Genomic DNA, 24158 nt, shown 5'->3' with positions numbered 1-24158 from the left:
TAGTGAGAGGAACAGGAGAGACAGAAGAAGCAATAATCAGGAGAAAGGAAAGAAACAATACTAGAAATATTTTACATTCCTCAAAATGCATGAAACTGTGCCTATTATTTCACAATTAAAAGTGGGATTCACCTATCTATCCCCAGAGCATTTTGAAATGACAGGCATAGTTTTTGCAGGTTGGTGAATATTAAGACATTTCTAAAATATATCATAGAGCAAAGTCAGCCTTCTCTGGAATTTTTTACCAAGATAATTTGCCTTGCAGCTTATTTCCTATTAAAAAGAAAACGTATCACTTCTAATGGTCTTGTGTGCATACCTGACATACATGAAAACTGGCTTTCAATCCTATGTGCCAAAGATGTATATTTTAAGAAAAGGGAACAGTTACCAATAATATAATTGAAAACAAATACAAACAAAGCAAAACTCACAGACACGCGGGGGAAAAATTCCCTGACTTATGAAAGCAGGATTTTTTCTTAGCCACAGGTAAATTTTCCAGAACAGTCATCTCTCTCAAACACACACAGCCCTGCTATTGGATCAGCTATAGCATTTTAAGTTCATGTATGTGAACTTAAAGCACTCGGTGCTTCACGTTTTCCACTGCTCGTTCACTCAAGCATATCCAAGTGCCATGAATGTGGTCTCCTCTGCTTGCTAGTGCAAGAGGCTGAGTGAGACCTTCAGTTCTGTGTGCTAAATGGTCTTATAAACCCCACAAGTAATTTTAGGTTACTCATCTTCACCTTCTGTTTGGCCCAGGCTAGGTAGCAGAAGACAATCCTGGGTACATCTCTGCTAAGCACCTATTAATTCAGGGGTCCAGCTTGTGCTCAAGCCTGAATACCAGATTGTCCGCACTGCCTGCTTTACTGTTCAAGCTCCGGTTAATGACCAAAGCAAGCTGGTAGGCTCACAACTAGAAAAATTCAGGAACACGGGAGGAAATGGCCCTCTCCTCCAGACAGTGTAGAAACAAGCCTTTTGAGCCACACAGATCAGCAAATTAAAGTCCAAATTTTGGCACGACTAACAAAGACAGAAAAGATTGAGCCAAGGAGACCTAGGCTCTGGAAAGGAAATTTTGGGTGGTTAGCACATCCGAAAAACAGGCCCTTTGTCATCATGCCTAATTAACCATGTTCCTCCCTAGCTTAATAAACCCATATAGAGAAAATTGACCCTAATCCTTATACACTTTAAAATTTTTGATCTCGCCTATGGAAATTTTGAATTGCCAAGTAGAGTGAAGTTTTATCTCAAATTACTTGTGCCTCATAAAGTCCTGAGCATTTATATTCAAAGGATGGAAAGTGCAGAAGACAAATCTGCTCACAAAGACACAAAATCATTATATGCAAATCTCGCTGCTTCTGACTATGCATAAAGATAATAATATTGCAAAAGGAAGTTGTCTAGATGTTTATGTTATTGAAAATTGTAAAAAAGTGAAATATTACTCATTCATCAACTAACTTTCCTAAACATCTTATTATTTAAATGGGGATATTTAAATGCCAACCACATAAATTCTACCACATAAACCACATTGTCCTATTACAATGCTGACTTATTACATATGCAAATATGCATCTATTTATCATTGATCAAATATCATTTCATAAACAAGGACAGAAAAATTGCAGCTTAGTATTTAGCAAAAAGCTTAAAATTTAAACTAGGATCACCTCAGGGTTATGAATGACATGGGCATCTTAAACTGTGATAATTTTGGGAAAGTGCACACTTAATTGCTCCCAGCATTCTGTTGTGAGTTGGGGCTAAAACTAAGAGCTGTCATACTGAAATTTGCAGGAGCTCTGGCTTAAAACTACAGAAAAATATTACTGCAATGAACTGGATCGTTGGGGTTACACCAGCTGTGCTTCTGGCCCTAAACATGTTTTTTTTCTCATTCAAAATCTTGCCAATACACATGTAAACTATGTGGGCTGATCTCAGTTTTGTTTCAGGAAATGGACACACTGTGGTGAAATAGCTTTTCTCCAGTGCTTTACTTCTGCAGGGGCCAAACCCATGGTAAACATCTCTCCTATAAGTAACTTTCAACACTTTTACCTTTAACAGGCTTTTCATAGAGAAAGCTGAGAAGAATATATCATGAAGATATATTTATCTAATTGAGTGTTCACACATTTAATTCCTGTGAAGTCCTTACCAGTCCCTTTTGAATAGCTCTATTTGTGATCACATAGGTATAGGTACTTACTGCAAGCTGAGCTGCATTCTTCTTATATTCCTGTTGACTCTGACGTATGCTGTAGATTGATTTGAAGTCCCATCCTTGCATAGTGAAGTCAACAGGAGCATTTCCAGTAACTCTGATGGGCCTTGATGGGCCCAAGCCTAGGACAAGAGTATAGTGTTTAAAGCCAGCAAAAACTGAATGAGATCATCTAGTCTGATCTCCAATTAAATACAAGACATGCAAGTTTTGCCCAGATATGCCAGTACTGAAGGAACACTGCATCCCTCAGGAGACTATCAAGCGTGTGCCACAGAGAGGGGAAACTGAGGTGCCTTCGTCACTGCAGGGTACCTGGACTGCTGGGACCCGATTAGGTGAGCTATTCCCAGATGATTCTAGCAAAAAACACTATTCTGTTCAGCCCAGAAGGAAAATAAAATCAGAATAGCCTAAGGTTCTTGTCACCAAATCTAGGGGAGGATTTCTTCTGGACCGTCAAGAAGGCTGCTGTGTATCTAAGCAGGTTATCTGCCACCTGACGGCACAGGCCCACTTTCTTCCCGCTCCATTGCCAGTCACGGCCGAGTGGCTGACTGCCAAGTGCTATACAAATTCGCTTCCTCAGTCCTGAAAGAAATTCACAGAAACACAGAAGGGTGAGGCTTGATCATAACCATTACCTTGATGCAAAACTGCATATATCATAGGACTGCTGAAGGAAAATTAATCCATGCTATCCATCCTATCAAACTTACAAACAAGTAACAAGCAGAAGTCAGGCTGACATCTTTTACAGCCACAGAACACTAAAATCATTGCCCAACCTAACTATGTATGTAACTATGTGTGTGGACACATAACATACTATGAAAAATAAGAATAGCTGTTGTTGGTTAAGTCAAAGATATGTCTAGCCCAGTAATGCTTCCAATAGCAGCAGATGCTTTCGAAGAAAAAAAAAAAATCCTAGGGCAATACAAAACCACTCTTCTCATAATCAGTGGATTACAGTCTCTTGAACTGAGGTTGGAATTAGATCATTACACTGTATAATAATCTGTGGAGCGGTCTCTCCTCCGGTAACTGCCTACTTTCTTCTGAACCTATTGAGTTTGCTCCCAGAATCTGGATTAACCCCCTTTTTCTTTTAATATATTTAATCTCATTATAAAGACTCTGTGTGAGGGTAAGTCCACTTCCTTCTCATAAGCTGTCTCAATATTTTCCTCACAGCTATGAGGATATGTCTTATTTCAAGGTTGGATTTTTCCAACTCTAACTTCCCAGTGCTAGATCTTATCATGCCTTTGTCTGCACACTTGAAACAGAGGATGGAAAACAGATTTTTCTCATTCCATTCCCTCGTTGTACTGTATCCATTTTTAAGTAATAGCCACTCAGATTTTTAAAATCCTGATCCAGAGGACAATTTAAGTGCATGATTTACTTTAAGTATGTAAGTAATCCCATTGACTTCAATGGGACTATTCTCAGGCTAAAAGTTAAACGTGTGGTTAAGTGCTTTGCTTGAATAATATTTAAATTCTTCTTAATTTCTCATTTACTTTCATTCCTTGCTCATGATACTTGAGCTGTACAGTGTGTTGGAAGCACAGCATTTCAAGTAAATTGCTCAGCATTCACGTAGGTTACAAGACAGCAATTTTCACTGCAGCTTTTGTCTAGAGCTAAAGGCATCCTGACTGATGAATACCAATGGCTTTTTTGATATTATTTTCTTTGAGGACCTAATGCTCTTCATTTTTGCTAATTCCCTCTGCTGCCTAGTTTATTTGTTCAGCAGTGCCCTAAACAAGAAAGGTTTCCCTCAAACAATAGCCTGCTTTGCACTCTGTGTGTGTGTGGTTTACTGAATCCAGACCTAGGGAAAATGTACTCGTCTTCAGCTGGTATGAATCAGTGTTGTTTGCAGAAACGAGGGAGCTATGCTTATTTACATCAGCTAAGGATCTGACCTGTTGTCTACTTTGTTTATACATAAATGTGCATATATGTGCAGTTAAACATATAAGGCCTAGATAGATGAATAGGCCTTCAACAACCTGTTTGTGGGATATGAGATAACTTATTAGAAATGCAAGGGCAAAAGAGTGAAATTAAAGCTTATTTCTTCTTAAGGTCAAGTATAGAAGAACTCGAGATTCACAGTAAAAAAATTAGTAAGATATGTCTCCCACCATCAACAGTGGTGGGAGATATAGTTAAGATACGTTTATAACATTATCACATCTGTATTATGTTCCTTCTACAGCTTTCTAGGACTTAGGTGTTTCAAATAATTTGCTTTATTTCTGTATTTTTAGTATTAAGCAATGATCATTCCTAAGTCTCATATATTCATGACCAAGCGGTCTGGCTCCTCTTGCAGAAAATGTGAAGTGACCATTTCAGATCAACTGAGTTAAGAAGTTAAGTACTGTCTAACTCTTATGCTTTCAGTTACTTTCTGAAGGTTTCTATACCTCTCTGTTGACCAGATGGGAGCCTAATCCTGTCTATAAGGTACCCAGAATATACAATGAAAGTACTCCTTAACATATAGTACTGCCCCAATATTCCAGATTTTTGTCAATATTCCAGAGTAAAACATTTTTTTCATAAAATCACCTAGTAGTAATTTTTATATCCTAACTATATTTTACATAACAGACCCAATTCTTAAAGTAAATAAAACTCAACAGGAATGAGCAAACAGTTCAATATTTTTTCCCCAATTTCCAGTTTGAGCAGAAGTGAAGTTTTTATTTTACACCTTCAAATTTTATGAAAGTTTTAAATCTCAAGGTAGAGGTGCAAAACAGCCTTAATTTGCACAGAAGGCAGCTTCGTTTTCCAAAAGTCGAGTAAAGGCAAGACTCTACTATAATGAAAGCCTCTAAGAGTGAAGAGGGTCACTCCAGCAGTCTCCAGAATAACAGCCTGATGCAAGTGCTGGATCAGACAAGCAAAGTCATAAAAAATATTTATACCACTGAAAAACAGTGAAGCATCTTTCTCTAGCATTTTTCTGAGAAAACAAGTGCCTTCCATGTAAATGCATAAATAGGAGCCTACCCTGAAGCGTAGAAGTGTATGGATTTCTTGAGCTAGAGACAGCATTTTTCCCATTGTGTTAATTAACCACAATGAGCCTGTCCTCGAAGAATTTTTTTTATATCCTTTATCTGAAGGAAATAGAAAAAAAAATCAGCATCAGGAATCCCTACTAACCATTGCACAGAAATTAGGATGTGTGATCCTGTGCTGCACACTAGTTTATGTAGCTAACCCAAAATGTAAGTGAAAAATCTAGCAAGATTTTGATGTGTCAGAGTCTAATCTTGAGGCAAATTATTGCGCTATGCTGTGCTCTGGAGGAGTTTTCCTTCATCTTTTATGACTTTAACATTTTGATTCAAGTTTTCAGGAAGATAATGATTTAGACGTAGTAGCTGCCATCTTGGCAGATTGTGCTAGGAAATGGTAGACAGGATTCTCTACAGCCTGAAGTAATTTCTAATTTGGTTGTCCTTTGAGTGTGCATGATGCTCAGAATCTGCCAGCTGCCATGCATGCTAGAAGCTGCACGTATCCATATTTGGCAAACTCTATGACTGCTGTTTTGGCCTGTGTATTACAAGTGTAAACACAAACAAGCCAAGTCATGCTGAAATTGCGTGTCATATCACTGGGATTCAGCTATTCCAGTTTTAGACATCTACAGGGTAGACACTTACATTTAGGTTAGTCTTCTGTGCTCACTTTCTAGTTAGGGAAATAAAACAGGGTCTTCCAAAGCGTGAATCATCTAATTTTGAGGTCAAGGTCTACAGCAGGTCAGTTAAATTGCAGCTTAGACTATAGCTCTCCATTGGCTACTAAGAAAACCATGATCACTTGCTCAGGTGACCACATCATGTGCACTTAAATCTGAATTAGTAAATCTGAGCTTTGCGTCCATACTCTTTTCTTAGTGCTTAGTATTTCATAGTGTTTGCAGATGTATTAAGCAACTCGAAGCTCATGGAACTCCCCTGATGTTGCCAGAATGGCTTCATACCAGAACGGAAGGAAACAGGAGGACAGCGAAAGGATTTCAAGGGTTATGGAGTTGTCCTGTTCTGCCATATGTGCATCTTCGTGGGCTTCCTACATTGTGGTTTTTTTGAACTAATTATCTGTCGATAAGTGATACGGAAGTGTCCTTCATATACTTCCAGTTGGAGCGACTGCTCTCATCAGTATCTCCTCTGATGTTTCGGTATTTTGTGGTCTTTCATATCTTTCCTTCATTTCCCTTCCTTCCTTTGCTGTCTCATTTCTAGTTCTCATTTGCTCTTTACTCAGTATTTCTTTTTTATTCTCCTCCCATTTGTCAGGTCTCCGTAACTAATGTTGTTGTTGTTTTTTCACAGAGCTCTAAAAGCTTCAAATACTGAGGCAGAGGCACTGGGCAGTGTACTAGTTATATAAATAGACAGCTGTAAAAACATGTGTGATGGCAATTAAGCAAGAACTTTTAGAAGCATGAAGTCATTAATTCTAATTGCAGTAATGCTCTTCTCAGAAATTGTTCCTAATATTTGAAATAGTGGAAAAGTCAGCTTTAGGCAGCTTCCTGAAACAATTCCATTTCCGTGCTACCACAAGCAAGGGGTCTTCTTACTGGCTGTATTGAGGAAGCTTTATCTTCAGACATCCCTCTTTGAGCTTTCTAGCCCTCAGGCACTCGAGCAGGTTCCACTTTAAATGCAGCAGAAGCCAGAGGCTAAGTTTCTAGCCAGAGGATTATTCCCTCTCTCTCCCAAAGCAATTTCCAGTTTCTTTATTGAATATTATCAAGGCCCTATCCTGAATGCCTTCAGTTACCTTTTAGGAAAACAGCCGATAAGGGTAGTTAACAGCATCTTCAAGAATTGTTAAGCACCTCAGAGACTGTGCACTAATATTCAGTCATCTTAATTTCATTAAACTGCAGAGTTGTTTCCAATAAGCAACCACTCTTTAACTAGCTGATCTAGAACTGAATGATGAAGATATGTTTAAGCAAAGTAGATGAAAACACATAAGAAAACCTGTTCCTTTCAGTGTCAGGCTGAAAGCTGATATATTACATGTCTGCATGCAGTAAAACTTTTTTGTTTTAATGTTCCTAGGGAAGCTTGAAACTAAATCCTTGCAAAACATCTGATTGAAAACTTCAGCATTTTAATATTAAATGCTTCCTGAAACCTGTTTGTGTAACTGTACCATGCAGATTTGCTTCGTAGCTTTATAATAAATTGTTTCTAACTCATTTTGTTATCCTTGCACTGACTTTGATATCTCCTGCTGATAACACAACATCAGTAATAGTGCTACTCCAAGTTCAATAGTTAGCTGATATCCCAAGCACAAATTCTGAAGATGGCTGCTTAGTTTTCAGGTTTCAGCTTCACATTGTCTTACATTCAAATTCTAAAGTTTTAATTCTCTGCTCCTTAAAATTATTTAAACACCTTTACTTTATAGATTTGCTTTCCCGAATATGGTGTGCAGTATTTCGCTACCACTTACAGGCACAATGGGTCCCTTCTTTTCATGTAACAGCTTTGGATGAGACATTAAGAATCTTTGCATACCTTGGTGAGTAACAGTTGTCACTTTACTGCTGGGACTGGTATTTAAAATAGCATGTCAAAGCCCTGAGGGGCTCAGGGAAGTTCAGCAGAGAAGTGGAAGATTTTTTTCCACACCTAACAGTCTTCCTGAGTGTCCATGCATGAGACACCCATGAATGAGACAAGCAAAAGGAAATCAGAATAGGTTCATACATTTTAAAGCATGTTAAGCCTTGTGAAGATAGCTTCTCTAACCTCGAAAGCTGTAGCTTAATCGTTCCAGATAAAGGCATGCTAAATCTCAGCGTGATGCTGTAAGTTAGGCACACTGGTTTCATGACTTCAGTTGGTTTCAGGTTTACATGGAGCACAGTGCAGACAACCCTGATCTGGCATTGCCTGACCTACCTCCAGACTGTATGGTTGTATCGCCTTGGCACTGAGCTGTAGGGCTTGGGAACTTTGGTATGCTGTCACCCTAACACAGCTGTGCTACTTTTGAGACCTCAGCTGTTATCTTTGCATGCTGCTGCACAACTCTCTGTGAATGTACCAGCCCAGTTACAATTAGTTTTCTCTCTTTCGTATGGTATGTAGCTTAGACTAACTCCAGCTAGCTAACTTAGGTTACCTAAGCTCCTTAGTCATAGGTCTTCCAGCATGATTCAGAGCATTTTTGGAGCTTGCCTCTCCGGACTAAAGAAGGAGCCTTGGTTCCTAACTTCTGCTACTCAGGTAAAGCTCAGAGACAGACAGAATACAAACTGAAGGAGGGCTCCAACAGCCTTTGAAATACAGAAAGAGAAAGTGGAAACCACTCAAGGGTTTCCGCTCAAGAGGAACATAACTTCAATTCCTATAGCCTTAAGAATCATACTAATTGTTAGCAAAATTTTATGCAAGCTTAAGATTAGCCATAAACCCCCACACAGTAAGTCCCCACTAGGATCTAATTTCAATTGAAAGCAGAGGAACTAACGATGTGCTTACAAATAAAGCTAATTAAGATTCTGTAGAACTGGGGACTATTTCATAAAATAGTAAGAGATTTAATGTCAATATATAGCACTGCATGACTCATAGAGACTAATAGGTATAGGTATTTTCAACCTCATCATTATATGACTAGCCTATATCAGATAGAAATGTGAAAATATGTAGTAGGAAACAACTCTTTCGAACAGCAAATAATTATATAAACATATAGCTGGAAAAAATCCTTCAGCTGATGTATAACACAGGAAATTCCATTTCAACATACTTCTTGATTCTTAATCCTGCCAGGTGGAATGGATCAACAAAAAGGGAGAAGTCACAGTATAAAAAAAAAGTTATACACTTGGGGAGGTCAACAAACGGGATGGCAGGAAACTCCACAGTCCAGATACAACTCCCATCACTAAAGTTCAGTTAGGTTAAAAGCTTAATGTGTATCTGAATCATTACAATTATTTCAGTTTGAATTTATCAATATCTTGCCAAAAGCCTATTTTACTGAAACTATTTTGAAACTGTTTCCACAGTTTTTTCCCAATATATACATTCACTTGCAGTGAAAGACTGAAGTCTTTGTTAGGATTCATTACACATGCAGGCTAATCATATGCATTTCAGAAGTATCTGTTCCAGATTCTCTCCTTTTGTACAAATATATTTTCCATTTACTGTCTATCTTGAGCCAAGCATAAGGCCCAGGCAGTGTCAGCAAGAGAGCTTTCCCCTTTTATTTCAGCCAAAGCCCCAGAGTTGCTTAACAGATAGGTCTGTTGGGGCTACTCCTGGTCAATGGACTTGCAAAGTCTGCAAGGGCTTTCTTGGTATTCTCACAAAAGAGAACTTGAAAGGTTTTGTGCAGTAATAAATCTCGGTCAAGAAGCTGGCAAGATTTCAGTAAACCAGCAAATCATATGTATCAAAACAAAAAACATATTCCCCCTCAACCCCATCATTTTCAGAAAATGAGAGTGGAGCTATCTTAATTTGTATCTGTCAAACTGGATTTTCAAAGGAGTTGAGGGCTTGCAGTTCCCATTAGTTACAGGTTCTGAACTCTTCCTGATATGTGTCTAAAAACAAACCCCCCAAAGCTCTTGCCTAAGCAACATTAATCGTTCTGGATTTTAACCATCAATAATCAATCAGTTCTTATGAACTATGAGTTAAACAAAAAAAAAATTAGGATATTTTAAAATTAATGTTACACAACAGGAGCTACAGACATCTTCCCTTTGACCTCAAGGGAGTATTATTGCTGAACATTACAAGGTGGGATATGGCCTAATAACAATACTGTGTATATTTTACATCAGGCAACTGTTATTATTTAAATATTTCATTTTTCAGCATCTAAAATGCCATGCACGTTCAGATTCCAGACATATTGCATGCACACACATGGATTAACTGAAGAGAATCATTAAGGGGGCAAAACCCCAAAACATTAACAAGTTTAATGATGTACAAAGTACCAAGATTTCCTTATCTCATTTCAGACTCTATACAGATCCAGGCCTGTATCTGGGTTGCTGAATTCTTTTGATTTCTGTATCTTCAGAAGGTACATGAAGAAGGTTGTTATGTAATCCAGTGTTTTTTATAGCAAATTAAAATTACACTGAAGAGATTAAATGTTGGAAGCTAATTTTAGACAAACTAATTGTAATAATTTCCCTAAGAACATAAGCTGCAGATGTCTCCTAAGGTAAAAATCAAGACGATTGAAGAGCTATTAAGAAAAAAAGCTTCTGACTACAGAAAAAAACCAAATCTATATTACATTCTATTATGTAATAATGTCCAACACTCCCCCTAGTGGTTTTGCTTATATGGATGAGTATGAAGACCCATACACTCAGAAATCCTCTAGCCTAATGGCAAAATGTCCCGTTAATAGGATTAAGTACCTTGTCATCAGATAAGTAGAACATGGTAAAATCCCTGACACTCACAGCAATTAGATCAGAACACAGTCTGATTCCTTCCTGACGCTGGGAACAATTTTACAGAGGAGGTGTTTCAGTATTAATGGTAAATATGTTGTTTTTTACTTTTCTTTGGTAATTCGTTTGTATTTCTTGATGAAGTTAATTAGTCGTTTGCTATACATATACAATGTGCAAGTAAATCTAGAAGTAAATCCAGTTTACAAATAAACCCAGGCTCTTAATTTGCATATACATTTGCAACTGATAACTATGTCTTCAAGAAGACTATACTAGCTAATGAATAGGAATGTAAATACTGTGTTCACTTAATCAGATGAGAATTATAAAGCGCAGTTCTGTGATTTCTAAAATACAAAGCTCTCTCATCTAACTGCTCTTGAGAGGGAAATAAAGCAAACGGCATTTATTTCCTTGATTTTGTAGGAATTTCTTCCAATTGCTGACGTGTATATTTATAAAATTGATTTATTTTCCAATTTCTTGGCACACCTATTGTTGTCTTTACTATATTAAGTATTGTTCTGAAAAACAATGAAGGGAGTCACATGTTTGGAGACACAGAAAGGAACTACATTCTAGAAATTTTCTTTTGTAAATTTGGCAATAATGTCTAGTACGTATACATTTATATCATGAACTATCAGAAAGAGTGAAAGTTATTTAGTATGAGATCAGTATTTATGTGCATTTCACAAGGTAGAAAGGAAGTAGATTAAGCTGCAAAAGCTCTCAGTTTTATAGATATATATCTTGATTCTATTATACCACTGTGTAGTACAGTGGTAATTATCTAGTTAGTCCAAACTGATACACTAGAAATTATGTCAGGCTTCTTCTTCATTTGTTTTCACTAGCAGTAGCTTTTAGGTGCATATTATAGATCACAGAAACCATAATAAAAGTTGAAACCAATGACACCTGTATTATACTTAGTAGCTATTACACCTAGGCATTTGAAACTCATTATGAAAATGCTGACATGTAATTGCATCAACCCACTTTTTTAACAGAGAGAACATGAAGTCCTGTTGGTTATTTCTAATACACATGCTATGGCTGAGTGGTCATCAGTGTGCACCGACAAAGCAGGAGGAAATGAATATCCGGGAAAACCTGAAGAGTACGTATGCTTTTCTTATCAGCGGGGTGCTGGGAGCTCCTGGGCCCAGGTCTGTGGTCAGGCTTGCTGCAGCGTGCTGAGTTCCACACAGGTGCCTCAATGGAGCCAAGAGGATCTACTGCCATGTGTGATGTGTGAAGCTTAGAAACTATGGCCAATTTTTGCTGAAGCAAAGCATCCACACACAACAGGGAGATTAGAAAAACCAAGACAAGAATGTCAAAGGATTAACAGATAAGCTTCCCTCTACAAAAAAGTATTTACAGCATTTTCATATATCATTTGGTCCTTCATAGGTTGTAGAGTATAAACTGAAAACAAAATATAATCCAACAGATTTTGAGTTCTTTTGCTCATTTAAGTAACTTTTACAAATGCTTATTTTAGAATTGTATGCTTAGCTGGAAAAGGTGGTTATTACAAATAATTGAAATAAAATGACTCAAGTTAGAGAAAGCAGCTATTTTGCGTTTACTCACCTTTGAGCATGGCTTTATTTTGTAGTAGGTATCCCAAGAGGATCAGCATGAAATACTCTTTTGCTTCGGTCTACTTTATAGTATTTCTGTGGCAAACAAAAAGTTACGGGAGAGGAAGAAAGATATGAGTAGAGAAATGAATGACACACGAAATGCTTTCGGAGATCTTGTGGTGACGTATTTTTCACTTCTTTTGTACAGTTCCAGTGATATTCATGGTACTTCTGTGCAGGAAATAAATGCAGATAAAGGATATGCAGAGCTACAAAGTGCAAAGCGTGGCTGAACTTAGCTTTTCACCAAAAATCTATGGTCATTGCCACATAGGAAGTCTAGAAATTACATTTTTATGAAAGAAAGCTGAAGGCTCCTGTATTCTCAAAGCATTAAGGGAAACTGACATAGTTTGCTTTCAGATTGAAGATCAATATATAAGATATGTCATTAGGAAGCTGAAGAGTAACCCTCGGAGATATTCGAAACCCAACCAGATGAGGTCCTGAGCAACCTGCTCTAGTTGACCCTGCATTGAGCAGAGAGGTTGGACAAGATGGTCTGCAGGGGTCCTTTCCAACTTCAACTGTTCTGTGATCCTGTAATCTGAAGCAGGGCAGTTGAGGGTTAGTATGCACAGCTGATCACTGGTGAAGGCTCTGGACCAGATTCTTATCTGATAGAAATTGTCTTGGCTCCATGTTACAACATTCACTGTCTCAAGATATTGCTCTGTAACTGTAGGAAAACACAGCTGTTTCATTTTCCTTTGTTATCAGTGCATGACAATTTGTGCCACTTTCAAAGTCTGATTAAGTCACTTTGTAATTTGGCTTTTTTCAGTACTATCTGAAGTTGGAGAGAAATATGTAGACGAAGAGGTAAAGAAAGCTTTGACTGGTATTAAGCAGATGAAAATTATGATGGAAAGAAATGAAGATAAACATGTAGATCTGATGAAAACCTTGAAGAAGAGCAGTGAAGAAAAAAAGGTAACTGAAGTGCATCTGAGTTTCTTTTATTAAGTTGTGACTATTTTTAATACAAAATTAAACACCGTTGTGCTTAGGCCGATAAGCAATCTAGAAGAAAACTCTTGGAGTCTCCCCTTTTCAGCAAAAATGTAAAACATTGCATGTACACTCTGAGCAACATACATCTCTTTAGGTGGTTGTATAGCAAAGTCAGGAGTTACACGAAATCTTTCTTTGCTTCTGCCCTTTTCTGTAACTAGCATAGAAACCTCCTGCAGCAGCTCTGTGCATCTTCTCAGTCTCTGTGTCCTAGAAGCAGAAGTTGAGCCAACAGCCATCCTATCTGGCCTATCAGGAACCTGGATGTTTACATTTCAGAAGTTAAACTATTAGTTAATATTTGTCAGTTTCTTAAGAAAGAGCATGTGTTTGCAAAGAACCTTGAGGCATACTGAGGCACTGAACAGCAGCACTGCTTACTCCATGGTTACCTTTTCCAAATTGCACACTGTTCTTTCAAAAGCTAGAGATGAAGAGTTTCCATCTTTGCTCGAAAACATAACTTTCTAACCAAGACACGTGCTGACAATTTCTCCCTGTGGTCTAATGTCTAAACAAATACAACTAGACAGCGAGCGCTTGACAAAACACAGTTGAGTTACCCTGGGTTAACATTTATGTTCCCTCAGCTCCTCCCAGCTGGGAGGTAGAACATGTTATCTGACATCATCCTCCTTGATCTGAGCTTTCCCATTTTATCCTGCAATTGTGAAGTAACCAGGAAAAGCCTAGACATAGTCAAGCTGATGGTGACCACCAAGTAGAAATAACGAAGATCTGCAGTAAAAGGAGCCATTAAATTCTGCATGTGGATTTGAACCTTACTCTGGAGAGAGAACTTCAGTTTGTGACATCCACAAGCCAGAGCTGCTGTGACAGCACTATGCTGAATGAAGCAGCACATTTTACTCATTTCTCACCTGCTTCACTGAATTCAGACTCAGGCAACTGCAAGTAACTGTATAGAAAGTGTTTAGTGCAGAAGGTCCAGCTGCTCAGCTCCACATGCCCTTTGCACCACAGGCCACAGAACACTTTCCAGCTTACTTTACAAACTTCAGACCTTCTGAAAAAAGATCAAAACGCACAAATTATCAAGTGCTGCAGAAAAAGTACAGGGGATCAAGGGAATTGCTAATGTCTTACTGCAATGCAATGTGTTCCAGTGATCCTGAGAAGTAGAGCATAGGGTATATTTCAAAAAAAAAAAAAAAAAAAAGAGGGAAGAGCCTAACAATTACTTTCAACAAACTTGATGGAAAATTCCACCTTGAGCCCAGATCTTTAAACTATATGTATTAGCAAGCCAAAAAAAGATCTGGTAGCTTTCTAACATCTTTACTTCTCCTTCTCTTCTTCACTTGTTAGTTCTGACTGGATGATTTTATTTACACAGAACTTATTCCCTACCACGAGGGTTCATAAAACACTCAATATATCTAGAAAGACCAAAAAATAATTAAACTTGGACTATGAATACCAAAATTACTATCGCCACTAAGCACACACTGACAGCAGTTTTTTATGTAAGCCTTTTCTCCATTGAAATGACATGCTGACAGAAAGGAACAAGACAGAACAATTAAAAGGTTTCTGTCATACTCAGGAAAGTTTGGAAACTTAAAAGTATTAAAACATGTCATACTTGGAGAAAGAAGCTCATCGTGTCCAATCTACTTCAATGTGAAGAACTTTTCTGTCTTTTACATTCTCAAGTTTATTCTAATGCCTCTTCTAATCACGGCTTGGCTTCGTGCCCTACCCAGTGAAGAATAACCCAGTAATTGGAGGAAGCACTGTAAAATGCAGCCAGTCCCCCTTTAGTGTGGGACTGCCTCACACTCCCACACAACTGGAAAGAAAAGTCCTCACTACAGTCTTTTGTTTAGTATAATCCAAAACAAGGGAAATTTTTGCATATTTCTGAATTAGAGAAAGAATTCGTGTACGGTAAGGAAAAGAGAATTTCATTGCCTCATGAAATAGTGGCCCATTTAAAAAATGGAGAAAAGCAGCAAAAGAGGAGTATTTGTGGAATAGATGAATGCCGCAGATATGATATAGGGAAAAAGATATCAGTTGTGCACATGATCTTGTGAGGGACTAAATGCTTCTTCAACAGAAAGCCTTGTGGTCTTCTCATAACCTTAAAGATCCAGGTACGCTCTAGAGATCTGTTTGCTTTTTTAGGCTGTCCTCTCTGAGAAAGACATCAGAAAAACTATACAAGGAGTAATTTTTCGATTTTCAGTTGCCTCCATATGAGATTGCAGCTGAGGAAATAACCTATCCATGGATAGGGATTAAAAGAAAAGGAACTATGAATAGCCAAAACGGGTGATCAGCACTGAGGTAAGTAATTAGAGTACTAATCTGAAAAATGCCATCAACTGAATTTTTTTCTTATTTAGGAAGCTCTGCGACTTATGGATGAAGTAAAGGAAAGATTAGAAGAAGAAGAAAAACAATGTCAAATATCCTTGAAAAATGTATGGGATGAATGTAAATCCTGTTTAGAAAGTACCTGCATGAGATTTTATACAACTTGCAGACAAGGTTTATCAACATTTAAAAGAAAGGTAGGAAGAAATTTTCTATTTGGGAAATACTCTGGAATTCATCTAGTAGTTTTACAGAAAGAAAGCACATCTGATTTTCTCGATAGCCAGCTCCACCATTTATATGATGTTATCAAAATGAATTTGATTTGTCAGTCTGGAAATGTGAAGTTATATGGAACAGATTACATTTGACTTCATTCATTGAACACTGAGCCAAAATCAGTTCTGTTGCACCCTGCTGTGACTCCTTGGAAACTGATTATTCCCCTGACTCCAGCAGAGCCTCTCCAGATATACAATGATGCATCTCACAGTACGACTTGCATTAAGATGCTCAATAACTATTTGTGAAAAATATCACACAGATTCTTTATGTTCCTTCCGAAAAACGGCAGTTAGAAGTGTAGCTATAGTTAGCAAAATTCCATGGAAAAAAATTCACCTACGTATACAACATCAGTCTTTCCTCTATTTATTTTATTTCATATTTACTGTTTAAACAACAAAACAGCTTTAACATGTTTAAGTGCTGTTAACAGAGGAAACTGTTAACAGAAGAGATACCTCCAATTCTGCCAGAAAGAAAATATGCTTTCCTGGCTTGTGCATTTTTACTAAAAGATTTAACAAAATTGTAATCGCATTGGGGGGGGGGGCATATGCTTTCACTGCAGCTTATCTACAGATCTTGCACAATTACTCTTACTGAAATTTTATCCTGACTACCTAGCTTTCACATCCTCAGGCAAGTTTACAGTACTACTCTTTACTATTTCCTGGCTAAAATAAATAAGCAAATTTGGTGTCATTGGCACTGAAAAATAAGATAAGCACTTAGAGCTTAAACATGGTATATTTCATAAATGACAAGCCTTGGAATAAAGGTGCTTAACATTCGTGCATATTCCTAAAATTATTCAAATAAAAGTGTGAAATGTATTACATTTAAGCCTATGGGTGATACTTTTGGCTTTTTAGTTACCTCTCATGCAAGCCTCAGAAGTATCTCTTGAATTTTCAGGGGCCTGTGGATGTCAGGTTGAAATCATTGCAGAAACGCGCATATACTGCACTGCCTTTGACCCTCTTAATAATTTTGTCAATGAGCTACATGGTTTAATTGAAGCACTCATTTTTTCAGTTTGAAGTGAGAAATGTTTGGACCTAAATTGTTTAAAAAAAAAAAAAAGCGGACAAAGAGAATAGCTGTGGCTGATGACACAGAGGCATCAGGGCAATACTGGTGTAAGCTGTTCCTGCAGCGTAGCTTCCCCTTAGTTCTGCCAAAATATCTGTCAATGTGGGCACTGGACTAAGGATCAGATCAAGTACATGATCTGATTTATTTAATTTTTGTAAATACACACACACACACGCTTATGTATTTGGCAGTGTGTTTCTTGATGCTTACCAATTTCCTAATGCCACAAACGGCGTGCCTCCACAAAGCATCGTCGTATATGCTCAGGTGTAGGTAGTGCGTTAAAGCATGAAGCAGGGAACGAGTGGCTCAGATCCAAGGAAGGGGAACTCCAAAAAGCAGAATTGTCACTAAATCTCTTGCATCATCAAACCATGGACTCAGAGCCGCTGTTTCATGGATTTTAATTGGTTTCAGTTTGCACAAGAATTTGAGCATGTGGCCATTGGTGAGAGAGGCCGGGGTGTTTACAGATTAGAGCGAGAACAATTGCCTTCTGTTCTCTACATTACCACATAATTACCGCAGAAATGTTTCCAAGATAAAGTCCAAATTGTTTGTCAGATAAAACCCGTATGCCAATACTAACTTTGAGGCTCAACAGATTAAAGGCCAACTGGCAACCCTTTTACTCCAGATCTGATTTGGAGCTAAAGATTTAGATCAAATGTACTTCCACTCTTTTAGAGTCTAATGTCTTAAGTTACTTTAGAGAACATGTTGTGATTTGTACTTCGGGTATTGAAAGTGCATTACTTTTATACGTATTTGAAAAAAATATATTTAGAGCCACTTCCCTGAGAGATGAAAAACTGATACATTGTCTGGCAGCTGATCTCTCTCTTTCTTACACACAGGTTGAAGATTTTTTGAGGAAAATACCTACATTCATATTTACATTTCATGAGGATAAAGGAAAAGATATACAGTCTAATGAAAAGCCTGAGAAAGAGGATACTCAGCTAGTAAAAATGGAAGATTTATTTAGCCAGTTATTATCGGACGTGGGCTCCATATTTGACAGAAGTTTTGCTTTTTTCAAGCAGATGCAAAAAGAATTTGACCAGTCTTTCCAAACATATTTCATGTCTGATCTGGATTTGAATGAGTCCGCCAGCATGCCTGCTTTCCCTGAGGATACTAATAGAAATGTTGGCCTACAGAAAGCCTGGGGTATACCTGGCTTCTTACAGATAGTTTTTGATTTCAGTAAGACAGTATTCGAAGGTGTCAGTGAGGTGATTACTGAAGTGTTCGATGGATACACAGATAACAGAAGAGATTTGCCAGAACAAGCCAAAGGCAAGTGTCAGAAGACATGAAAATAAACCTGTCAATGACATCAAACTTTACAGGGTTGCTAAACTATGGTTAATGACTTGGTTTGTGGAATATTAGTGTAAGATATGTTGTGGAACCTCTGGAGGCTTTCTTGGTTAAACAGGCATGGGTCAGGCATAACCTTATTAGTTAAATTGAAAGGTAGAAATGTCTCAGAAATCTCCTAGAAATATCACACTGAGACTTACTGGTCCTACACAGCCTGATTCTCACAACAACTCCCAATGCATTTTTAGGAGTTCCTCAAAAGCTCTTGAATTCATGACAGATGTAGGTTTTCATAAGGTTGACTGACAGATCTGATGTCAGCATTTGTCAGGAAGACTCCTATCACATCATATTGGCATGTCTCCAATTTAAAAAAATTAGGATAATTCTGTGAGATGCCCTTGTCCTTGCCAAATGACATTAAGCTCTGCCAGACAGCTGCAAGCCTCGGTCTAAGCTATTGCATCGAAGTCATGTATCAATCGCTAGATTTTTCAATAACCAGACAAATTCTGGGCATAACTTTGGTTTCAGGTGATAATTATCAATGGATGGAAGAAACACTTACTCCTTGGCCAGCTTTTAGAATACATATAAGCTTTATCCTTCATATCTTACTAATGAAAATGGAGAAACAATCATTATTCAAATATATGCTGGTGCCTGATATGCAATAATTCTGAGTGGTAGGTGATATAATCTATCTATATGGTAGTCAGGAAATAAAGAGCTAAGCTGTTCTACAACAGTGATTTTTAATTATTCTGGTATCATGACTGATGTTACCTCAGAAATGAGCTTTGGTACTGTGCTCTCATCTAGCTGTACATGACTGAAACATCTTGACTTCTAAGGGTCAAAAAGGTCTCATTAGAACCTCTCAACATCAGAATGTTGTGGAAATAATGTGTAATAATATTAGTAATCATTTGGCTATTAGTGGGGAATACTCTAGTATGCCTTTAAAAGGGAATACACTATAGCAACATGAATTCCTTGAAAGAAAACATGATTGGTATCTTCTCTTGATTTCTACTTTTCAACATTTTATTTGTATTATTTTGGATTTATGCAAGATATTTTTGATTTAGGGCAAGAAGTTATATTCTAATACAAAGAGTAGACAACAAACAAGTAAATTTAGCAAGACCTTAAGCTTAGTGTCATTCTAAAAATACTGTAGCTTCATTCTAGATTCTGACAGAAGTGGCATGTTCTCAAAAATTGTATCTGGGCGTCAAAGAACTTTGTGCAAAGAGTTTCGTGAGAATTCATCAGGATGCCTACAGTTCCATGAGAGATGTCAGAAATGTCAAGATAATCTTCTGCATGGTAAATAGTTATTTTCTCCCTTATTTCTGTAATGTGTTGGCCACTCATTTGTAGATTTTGATGCTCTCGTTTTGCACTGTGCTGTTTCCATATTTTGGGAATTAACTTTCAGTTGCTGAGTTTTACTGTAACTGTGGATTCAAACACTATTAGTCATTCCAAATGATTTCAATTACCTTTTCCCACTGTCTCCACACAGTGTCAGTATAACTCAGTTGTTAACATATTCCTGTAGGCCCAAAGAGAGAAGTTCTAGACTCCATAAGAAAGTATCTATATATTTTGTTAGAGATGCCATCCTACAGAGAAGTAGGAGATCAGATAGTAATGAATCCTGCCTGGTGCAGAAGTGCTGAGCAGAAAGTGAGGAGAAGCTAGAACTCCTGAGGTGTTCCTGCAGAAAACCAGACCTAATGTCAGAGAGCATTCAGCTCCTCAAAAGGAAAGCAAGGGCTGCATAGCCTGTAATATCTCTTTATTGAACCATGCCAACAAATAGGGTTGACTGAAGAGCAAAAAGGGGAGTGCTAGTCGGTATGTACAACGAAGGCAAAGCTCTGGCATACACTCTCCGTGGGAACCTGGGAAGAATTCAAACTGCATCACCTAGAACTCCTCTCGGGACTCCTGCTACAGCACAGGGCATCTGCTGCTTTCAGAATTATTTATGTCTCCAAAGCCACAGTGTATCCTTACCAAATACCTTCAGTATATCCCCAGTGTGGCAAATGTTAATGATCCAATGACACATTTTGAAAAGAGTATCAGATCATTTCCATCTCACCAAAAACGTCTTTTTTATATAGCTCTGGATTACACATACCAGTTTTATCTGCAGTCACTGTGCTATCAACCTGAAAGTGTCCCTTGATAATGCTATTTGAGAGAGAGTTAAATTGAATGTGTCTATGACAATTTGCCTATAAGGATAACATACTGTTCTTCTTTAAACCCATATTTTGGTAAAGAAATACCAGAAATCTTCAATTCCAAATTCACAGCAGATGTTGCTGGGCATACACTAATGTCTAGTCAGATTAAGTAAAATTAAGCCTTAGCACTCAACTGCAATGCTAACAGCATACACTACTGGCTTTCTTGTAAGACTTATATACTTGGGATGAACTGATAAAGGAATATCAGCAATAAAAAGAAAAAAAAGATACTGTATAAAGAGATTAAGAAGTCGCTATATGTAACAACCACCAGTTCTTATTTAGCATACCAGAAAATCAATTGCCATGAAATATGACATAAACCTCAAATTACTTGGTAAATCATCATAATACAGCAAATGGGATAATTAATCCATTTAGTCATTATGACCTAAACTAAATCCACCAAAATGGGTCAGTAAGAACTACTCTTTTTTTTTTTTGTTGTTAGCATTATTTAAACACCAAACCAAAAATACACTCCCTTGCTATATTTAAAAAAAAATGTTCTTAGGTTTCTGTGCTTCAGATAGAAAAGACCGAGTGCAAGACATAACGCTTTCCTATAATTGTCATGCTGGTTGTCTTTCTAAACAGATTGCCCAAACGTTCCTGAACTGCACATAAAGTTTGATGAAGCCTTTAAGCTGGTTAATCTCTCGGGTGAGCAGTATGAGCAGATTCTCCACATGGTTCAGCGTCATACAGAAGACACTTCCTACTTGCTGAACAAAATGAAAGAAAGATTTGGGTGGGTGTCTGAATTATCCAATATGACCATCGGACCCGAAAACATTTTCAATATAGTTAAGGTAAAGGTTATCTACCAAAAGGATCTATTGCACAATGCTGTCCTTAATACGTGCTTTGCTCATACTTATGCTCTTGTAGATTGTGAATTTTTGTGTATGTGTAATTTTTGGTCTTTAGAACATAAAGTTCCTACGCAGGTTGAATTTACGTATGCTTGATAATCCCTCGATGAGCTGAAACTCCAGAGATTAGAAACTATTTTCCTATAAATCCTTTTAGTCTGATGATGTCTGATAGGCTAACCTGAATCATTGTCTAACCTAAGTAAATTGACACTAGCAGGTTTAACTGGCCTCAGATTACCTTCCCTGATAAATTGCACCGTGCCAATCAGTAATATATCTTTATTGGAACGCTGAACATATACCTATATGCCTATGTATGTACCTATATATTCCAGAGCTCCAAGAAAGCAAATGTTATGCAGGTTATCGCAGTGGAAGCTGCATATCATAAACAGCATCTGTCAATATTCCAGTAAATACATCATGACTAACTATATCTCACACACAAGAATACATCCAAGGTAAATTCAATTAATTTTACTGGAGTAGAGACAAATCTTATTCTTGAATCCGACTCAGAAATCCGGTTTAGTGCTATTACTACAAGAACTTTATATGAAATGATTGTGCAAGCCACCAAAAAAGCACTGCAAATTCAGGAATACAGGGACAGGCAATATTTAAGCACAATTTCCCAACTGAATCCAAGTTATCTGCTTTGGAAAAATAAAGATACAGAACTAAGATTGGTTTAGAAAAACACAAAGAATCATTAACTTAAACTGCACAACCTTGCTCTTGAAAATAGTGTGAAAACTCACAAACAAGTTTTCATTAAGAGATCAGAAACTCTTTATAAATGTAGTTTGTGGTATAAATATTAACATGAAGATCTTTAATACGGTCTTACAGTGCTACGTCACCTCTTCCCACAGCCTATGATAAATTTTAGCATGAATTCAGACACGTGCTGTCTTCTCAGAACAAAGTAATTTAAAGAAAGTAGACAAGTTTAAAATATTCTTCTATGTAATTTTTCCTCATTAAAAATGGTAGGCACAGCAGATGTAAACAAAACTGATACAACATCAGATTCTAGCGTCTGAAGTACTAATTTGTTGTCTTCCAGGTGGTACCTGGGGATCTCTCTGGTACAAACGAAACAGTGGTAGACGTCAATATTCTGACTTCGCCTACTTTTACCATTAAAGTTCCTCCCAATTTAGACCCAAAGAGTGCTGAATTTATTGAATACATAGCTGGGAAAGCATTGCAACTTTATAAACAGAATTTTTAAGTGGTAAGTTAGTTATCTCTTCTTTCATACAGAACATAATTCTTCATAAGAGATGTATACGTTGCAATAAACTTTAGTTGGAACAGGATTCAGTCACAGTATATTCAAGATTGTCTCTTCATAAATGACACATAGATTGATAGAGAGATAGATAAAAGTGTTACAGAAGACAAAAACAAATGCTCAATGTTCTAGCCTGCAAAATAACAGACACGATAATATTAAAAGACTCTACTTTTTTAAATGTGAAACCATCAATCTTTAAGTAACATCTGGGGTGAGATAATGCAAAGACAAAAATTCCATGAGAAAAGAATTGCCTCACAACCACAGACCAGACCTTTGGTACTGGATACCATGTCTTTGTGTTCATTAATCAAATATGGTCTGGAATTACCACTATTCATTATGTTTTTATTTTAGGTGATGTTTAATGGTATGCTCCACATTATCTTCAACCATGAAGGAGTAAAAGGTCAAAATCAGCACCATTACTCCAAAGAGCTCAGTTTTACCATAAAATGTTCAGATTAGTAGTGCTCTGCTCAGATTAAGTGCTCTGTTACCACATTCTGTGTAGTGTAACTTGTAGATACATGCATAAAAGGGATCCTTCTTATACACTTCTAACCGTTTCTGTAGAAGGAGCTCATATAGGCCTGTCTCCGTGCTCAGAGATCTCCACATGGCAAGGAATGGGAAGACTAGGGAAGAACCAGACAGAGCAGCAGGGAAAAACAATACCTTGTATTTTCTAACCCCATGGAGAATCTCCAGGAAAGACGGGGCTGTTCCAGGTTGTATTCCTCTGCTGTGGGGCTAGCCAGCCACCCTGGGAAAAAAGGGGGCTCCCAGAAACACAGCTCCAGTGGCTTCAGATTCTCACAGAAGGGGCCAAAGCTGTAACAGGCACAAGATGTACAGGCAAATCATGGCAGTGTCCCACTGGTCTTCTGAGGAGTCACTGCATTTGAAGAAAGGCTCCTTTTTAGGTCATGGGTGTCTGACATTCTTATCTCAGCAAATAAAGCTGAGAAACATGACCTGGAGGGACACAAAAGCCTCAGAAGACATGTAAAACAGATTCAACATTAACAAAATAAATGAATAAAAGAAAATGTCTTTAATCTTCTGAGGTCAGACTCACGATCTTTGGACAGATGAGAAAAATCTCTCCCACAAGACAGGACCAGAGAATACAGGCCTCATCATGAACTTTGGTTAGGTTTATATTGGTGAAATTATATGTATATTAAAAAATACAAATATTTTTAATATTATATGCATATAAAATA

General features: G+C 37.5%; 1 protein-coding gene across 1 annotated transcript; it reads left to right on the top strand.

Moving 5' to 3' along the window:
- Positions 1-11780: 11780 nt before the first annotated feature.
- CLUL1 (clusterin like 1) lies at positions 11781-22875 on the top strand. The gene is made up of 7 exons (XM_026122830.2): positions 11781-11883; positions 13200-13348; positions 15802-15969; positions 18010-18460; positions 19676-19813; positions 21346-21560; positions 22696-22875. The coding sequence occupies exons 1-7, from the start codon at positions 11781-11783 to the stop codon at positions 22861-22863; spliced, it is 1392 nt and encodes a 463-aa protein (XP_025978615.2). The 3' UTR covers positions 22864-22875.
- The last annotated feature ends 1283 nt before the right edge of the window (positions 22876-24158 follow it).

This window comes from Dromaius novaehollandiae, chromosome 2 (assembly GCF_036370855.1).
Source record: "Dromaius novaehollandiae isolate bDroNov1 chromosome 2, bDroNov1.hap1, whole genome shotgun sequence".
NCBI classification, from domain to species: domain Eukaryota; kingdom Metazoa; phylum Chordata; class Aves; order Casuariiformes; family Dromaiidae; genus Dromaius; species Dromaius novaehollandiae.
This window is presented reverse-complemented; position numbering and strand designations above follow the sequence as displayed.